Source organism: Poecilia latipinna, unplaced genomic scaffold, assembly GCF_001443285.1.
Source record: "Poecilia latipinna isolate Pla-1442-1.1 unplaced genomic scaffold, P_latipinna-1.0 Scaffold214, whole genome shotgun sequence".
Classification (NCBI taxonomy): Eukaryota; Metazoa; Chordata; class Actinopteri; order Cyprinodontiformes; family Poeciliidae; genus Poecilia; species Poecilia latipinna.
In genome coordinates, this window is record NW_015112830.1 from 257,787 (window position 1) to 264,931 (window position 7,145).

Consider the following 7,145-nt stretch of genomic DNA (forward strand, 5'->3'; position numbering starts at 1 on the left):
ACACACACACACACACACACACACACACACACACACACACACACACACACACACACACACACACACACACACAGTTAACTCCCAAGGTAAATGTACAAAGAACTGAAGGTGTTGTGTTAACCACAAGACTAGACCAGACAGCTGCAGTTACTTTATGTCAACTGTAATCAACGCGCTCATTAAAATCTCTAGTTTAGCCTGTTTATCTTCTACTATCATATTGAATCAATACAGTGATATGAAGCAGGATGTAAATTAGGTTTCACCTAACTGCTAATTGATAAAACCACTTTCACTCTGTTTGATTGTGCATAACACACCCTAATCCATTCGACACTCACAATGTTTGGTGCCAAACATCCTGACCTGATAAGCAAATGTCAAAGCATGATTATACAGACAAACTTTCACATGAATGCAGAAGGGATATATATTCCTAATGTACTCATGTAACAGCAGAAATGTTTCTCTGGCTTTAGAAATGTCGAAATCGAGAATACATGTTTGCCACTTTAAGTTGGTGTTGTTCTTACAAAAACAACGAGCCGGCTTCACTGCAAGAGTGCAATGAGCCGGCTACTGTTTTTGAACTGACACAGTTCAACGTTTCAAAGTTTGAAACCCAGAAGAACACTCAGCTTGTCTCTGGTCAGTGCCTTGCAGTCTTATGCCAGATTTATGTATGTTCTGAAAGAGATTCATGTTCAAATGTTTCAAATCTCAGGTGTTTCACTCGTTTCTTTTCCCAGATATCTTAAATACTAAGGTGAGGGAGAAGAACTCAGGCAAAGTGCTGCGTTTTAGTTTGCCTTAGTTGTGAAAGAGTCCAGATTTGGAGTTCAGTATGAGTATTTAAGTTGATAAAACATCCCACAGTGAACTGTGCTCCACCCTCAGGGGAGTTTCTTGACTTTATCCTGAGCTGGGGCTTTAAGGACAAATAAAGGGCTGTGAATCGGGCAGGTCTGGGCGGTGCCTTCCTCCCCCACCCCCGTCCTGTGTGCTTTGTGTGTCAGAGGATTGCTCTCACCATTACAGCTATTCTTCAGCATCTGAGGGAATGCTTGGGCTCCTCAGCTGCAGAACGTGCTGTATGGAGAGGGGAGTACATGACTCCGATCTTCAGTGGAAATCAGTGGCATAATTTGCTGTTGAGTAAAATAATAAGCCTTAGTTTCTATAGGAAAAGAAATGACTTGTGAATAATGACTTGATCACTGTTGACGTTTTGGACTCATTCTGTCACAGTGAATATCCTGTTGATATGGGATATTTGATAAATTTGAATGAAATGTATTTGTCATCACCTGTGACATTGTCACTGTTTTTAATGATGCATCTTCGTGGGAATCGAATATGCATCATTCTTCGGTTCCCACCAAAGAATGACAGATCAGACCTCTGACTGATCAAGAAAGCAATGTCAATGGCTTGTCTGGTCCGGCTTCCATGTCCAGGCTGAAGAAAAGCCTCCCCACGACATAATACTGCCACCACTATGTTTCACAGAGAGCATGAGGTTTTCAGGGTTCTGTTTTTTTAAGCTCACGGACTGAATGGTGATTCTTGAAATGTAGAAACACTTTATGACCTAACCCTGCTCAGAACTTGAATTTCTTTATCTCCAAGGTGTTGTTTGTTCACTAATGTTCCCTGATCAACCTCTGAGGCCTTCAGAGAAATGCAACATTTATGAGATTAAATTACTCTAGAAGTAGGTAACTTCTTAAGTTGGTTATTGGCACTGGATTTTCTTTAGGGGGACTGGAGTCAAGGAAAAGCTTCAAGGGACGTGAATACTTTTGCAAGGCAAGCATGATTGAATGCCAGCACAGAGTTAACAGGAAAGTGGTCTCCAGACTTTGGAATACCACAAAAATTAGATTTTGAAATGATCAGGACATCTGTCTAATGGGGACAAGAAGAATGTGTGTGTGATTCTGATTTCATTAGTCTTCAAATATGAATCAAACGGACCTTGTTTTCCGGAATCTAATATAAGAAGTCAGAAGTTAACTTGAAGTTGAACTTCCAACGGGTCGATACTAAATTAATCTCATCCTGTTAACGAAGACTTAAGTAGATAACAGCTGTGCAGGGGGACCGCATTCCTCCTCTGACCTTTTCGTTTTCTGCTGTGCCTTTTTCCACAATTATTTGGGCCTTTTATAGAACTATGTGAGGGCAGTTTCTTCCTCCCTCTCCTGTTTCTCTCTGCCTTCTTTCTCTGTGCAGACAAAGCCGGCGTTGTCCGCTGAAATTCTGTGTTGCTTTGGGTCAGCATCTAATGGAATGCCTCGGAAATCGTCTGGTGAAGGCACTCTCTTAAATGCATTGGTCTGTGCCCTCTTTAATAATCGCACTTCTTCTGGTTTGGTGACTCACGCATGCTAAAGAGACGACGTGACAGCTATGGCGATGCTTCGTTTCGAGGGATTTTTCAATGGGGATTGTTATTTCAAAGAGCGACACATTTTGAGCATTAAATATTTAAAGGGTGGTTGTTTCTTCTGCACTTCTAAAATCTGATGTAGATTTATTACAACATTAAATCTTTGAACCGCTCTTACCTCTGTCACTTCCACTCTAGATCATTGTCTCTGCGACTGTTCTCCGGAGGAAGAGAGTACAGATTGGTATTTATGGCAAAATGAACATCCAGAGCATCATAAGTGTCTGATGAGGGACATGCGGGCTACAATCAGAACAAGAGTGCAAATTATTTTTGCCAGCATTTTTCTCTGCCGTGGAACTCATGTGTTTATGCCCGTTTCCAAGGGAGTTTAAAGGCTTTACTATGGTGTTACATGGAGGAGATTTACTGTCTGATGGTGCCAGTGTAATCTGAAGCACCGTTTCAGTTGCTGCACATGGACAATGTCTTGTCGAACTTGGACTCTTTCCCAAAGATTGTCGATAATGACTGCATGTTTTTCTCCGTTGTTTTTAGCTAAATATCTGAAGTCCAGTCGGATTGAAATGAAACAACCTTGCAACAGTAATTTTCAAGGCCTACTGTAGAGTTTCAATTGGATTTATGTCTGGACTTTTGACATCATACAGAACAAAACAGAGTTAGGTCAACACTGTATGTGTGGAATTATTTTTACTTTTTAAATCCCAAATAGTATTTTGGATGTTGTTAAAAAAATAAAATAAAAAAAGGTTTCATTTTGGTTTCATCTGACTGGAGCAATTTCTTTCACATGTTTATAGTGTCCAAAACTCAAAGCATTAAGAATTGTTATGGTTATCTTTTCTTCTTGCCACTCTTAAATAAAGGTCTATGACTAACCCTCTTTACGGATTATTTCAATAGACTGTTCTCCTGTCTGTTTTTCTTCATGCTCCCTTTACCTGATCTTACCTGAGGGATATGGATTGAGCAGCTCGGGAACAACTTTGCCGCTCACCTGTCCGCTGTTTTCCTTTATCTTTAATGTTGCTGTTTCTTAATTAATTAATATTAATACTCACACATACTTTGAGGCCTTCTCTGGAAACACTATATTCACACTTAGATGACACAAATGTAGATTTTGTTTAGGTGTTGTCTGAAATGAATTCATCTAGTAGTATCAGAGTTACAACATGCTTGTCACAAAGCTCAGATTTTTTTTTTTTTTTTTATTTATGGAAAAAAAAAAGTTACTCTAAATCCTGTCGATTCCTCCCGTTTTGTATCGCTTTGTTTTGTTGTTTTGAGGTGTGGTGGGCTGGTGAGTGTGGCAGAAAGACCAGTAGGAGGGGCTGCCTGTGGACTACACTCCAGCCCTCCAAGTCCCTATTTGTCGCACTCTGCACCTTCTGCACCAAAGACTCACCTTTCTTCTCGTCTGGGAACTTGCACTCTCTCATGGAGGGCAACGACACCACCCGCGGACTGCGGCTGCTCGCCTTGTTACTGGCATGTGGCGGGCTGCTGTCTGCGTTTAACCTGGACACCGAGGACGTCCTGAGGAGAGACGGGGACCCGGGCAGCCTGTTCGGATTCTCTCTCGCCATGCACCGGCAGCTTCACCCGGAGGACAAGAGAATGTAAGGAAACAATGTCTTGTCTTAGAGGGACACCATTGCTTGCGGCGTCCTACGAGTTTAAACTGCGTCTTTTTCTTCTTTTATTTAAAAATAACTCTTAGTATCCATGTAATTAAGACTTCACTGCAGATTAGGCGGCAGTTAGTTTATTTTAGGTTCTTGAAGTGTCTTCAGGGCCAATGAACTCGTTTTAAAAACGAGCCTGGGAGCCAATTAAGTATCAACAGAGTGCTATAACGCAGTAATGTGAGCTCAGGTATGTGACAGGTTGTTAAAAGTTTTTTTTTTCTTTTCGCCTGAATGTCTTTAAACCCGCCGCATTCCATCGTTAATGTAGCTCTTTCTGTACATTTGAGCACCTGTCGTGAGTTAAACACCAAGTATGCACTTGTTAATATTTCCCTAGGTTACTCATTATCAGTTTTTATTGGACTTCCTCCAAAGGTTTCCAATACGCTTGCGCATTACCCCTCTTCGGTCTTCTGATGTTGTGTTTAGATGAGGCCAATTTTTTATTTTTTTTAAAGAGACTATAAGCATCTGCTTAGAGAAAATTTGAAGTTTTGAACAGTTGTCCTGCATAATCACTCAAGTTTATTTGTGTAACACATTTCAGCGACAAGGGAGTTCAGAGTGGTTTACATCATAAAAAAACGCAAAAGGTACAAAGTCATGAAACACATAATCAACAATCGAAGCATGAGATTCTGTTAAATTCAACTTGCTTTCAAATAGATGCCGGGTGTGACCAGAAATCACAACAGATAATCTATTTGATCTGGACCACAGTGAATATTGTATTTTATTTGTATGTTCAGTGTCTGAGGAAAGCCTTCAAAGTTAGATTAAATGTGCTTCTAGTAAGGATTGAAAAACACTATTAATAGTCAAAGTGTGCTAATTGATATTATATATTTTAATTGTCAAATATCTTGGAGTTAATTTAATTTGTCTGTGAACAGAGATCTCCATTTGTTAATGTAATACATGCAGGTTTTGAACATTTCAGACAGACTGTATTTACAGAGAGTAGTACAAACCATGTCTGAATAATGCGTAAAATGCTTTTAGTCGTTGCTTTTAACGCAGAAATGATCAATACTCAGGCTTTTCCATCTGCTTTTTCAGAGTATAGCACCTCTCAAAAGAGGACAAACCCCTCTAACAATGCCAAGTTTTTGTTGTTTGGACTGCTAAATTCTTCAAAAACATTTTCCGCATTTAATATGACACATATCCTGTATGCGTCAAATAAAAACTAACAAATCTGTTTGAAGGGAAGTGTAAAAAGTTGCAGGAACCCGGTTGCATAACTGTACACACCTTTAAAACAAATACGTTGTCGAAACGCCTTTTAATCCGACGGTATCATTCAGCTTTCTTGATTTCACAGTTGTTGTAAAATTCAAACTTCACTCTTTAAGGGCCGGCGTCCTGCAACTTTTATGTCTCTCTGCTTCAACACACCTGGCTTCAATATTAGCTCATTAACATAACTCTGTGAAGCTTGACTGCATGCTAGTGAGGCAGTTTAGACATTTAATTCACATGTGTATGACAAGGAATACATCTAAATGTTGCAGGGTTTTGCTTATGTGCATACAATGATCAGGTCTTCCAACCATTGTCCAGTTTGGACCCCGAAACCTTCAGGTATCTGCTAGAAAGCTGAAAGCGTTGAGAGGTTTCATTTTCGGCATCACAGTGAGTCTGAGCGTACGTCCAAATAATCGAATGATGACTGCAGGCAAGAGATTTATCCTGATAATCTTAACAGATTAGGAAACTTTCTGCAAGGTAGAGTGAGCAAATAGTAGTGAGTCAAGATGTGACATGCTGATAGACTTTTACCTCGGATACAGTAGTTGGGTGAAAAGTTGCTTCAACAAAGTATTTGTTTAAGGGTGGGAATGCTTTCATTTTAAGTTGTTTCTTCACACATTCCCACTAAGAGATTTCTAAATTATTCGGCAGAACTGCACAGGATAAAAGTCAAATTAAAACCTTAAAATGAAAAAAAAAAACAAAACAAAAAAAACTACCCTTTGTGGAAGTCCCAAATAAGAATCTACAAATCCAAAAAAAAGGATAAAATAGTAGCAAATCCGATGGCAACCTCAGGCAAATACAGTGCACCCTCATATTTTCTTACCGTGTTTGCACAACCTCAGGGAATACCACCTTGCTATTGTGGTAATATGAATATGTACAATAGAAAAATGCAAGTGACAAAGCAAACAAACAAAAAAAACCCCTCCAACTTTCAAGTACACAGGCCACACCCAGGCTGCCCCGCCCTGGTCAGTGAGCCGCATTGCTCCTATCAAAAACTGCCACTGTCTGAACAACAGGACAGATTTTCCCCCGGTGTAACTTCCTTTGACCTGTTTACATTCAGATGTGTCTAAAGCTCTCAAATTATCTCATGTCAAATGTATCATTTTTTACATTCTTTTACTGCAGCTCTCCGCACCGCTGCTTTTATTCCAATCTGTGTTTAAATGAAAGACACATGGTCACCAGCATGAGACCGAGGCGACGCACCCTTCCCCCCCCCTCCCCCCCACACACCCTTAAGGTTATAAAGCTAAATACTAAACCACTGAGCGCAGACGGATCCGCTAAATTGGAGAGAAACGAGCCAAACGTCAGCTTGTTCTGGCATCTCACGACGGTGTTTATTATTATTGTCTGGGACGAAAATCAATCTTGGAGTTTTGTCTGGTTCTCATAAGATTTTTTTTTTAAAAGAGCAGTATAACTATTGTTGTTTGCTAAACTGCAAATGCAACTATATGTCAGATTACTGTGGGTTGTTTTACCGAAATGGTGCATGGTGCTCATGTTACTGTTATAAAACTGTAGTCTCTGATATGTGTAATTTTCTGTATCACTGTATGCTGCTTTAATGGTGCAATCGCATGTTGCAACTGAGCACTAATCATATTTAGCGACCTCTCACTGTGCTGCTTTGTGCATCCTAAACCTAAGAAGAGGAGAAAGATAGTTAAATTATGCTTACTGTTAATTTTCTTATTTTTATTCCCCCCCCCCCCCCCCCGGTTTTTGGCGGCTTTTTTTGTATTCAGTGTCTGCTTTTTTTTTTT

The 7,145-nt window shown here is 40.0% G+C and overlaps 1 protein-coding gene across 2 annotated transcripts in view; it reads left to right on the top strand.

Moving 5' to 3' along the window:
• Positions 1-3,769: 3,769 nt before the first annotated feature.
• LOC106946956 (integrin alpha-6-like) overlaps positions 3,770-7,145 on the top strand; it is a 21,575-nt gene continuing 18,199 nt past the window's right edge. For both annotated transcript variants that reach the window (XM_015031670.1, XM_015031671.1), the window contains exon 1: positions 3,770-4,038. In XM_015031670.1, the coding sequence (XP_014887156.1) occupies positions 3,857-4,038 (182 nt within the window). In that variant the 5' untranslated portion in view covers positions 3,770-3,856. The remainder of the gene's footprint in view (positions 4,039-7,145) is intronic.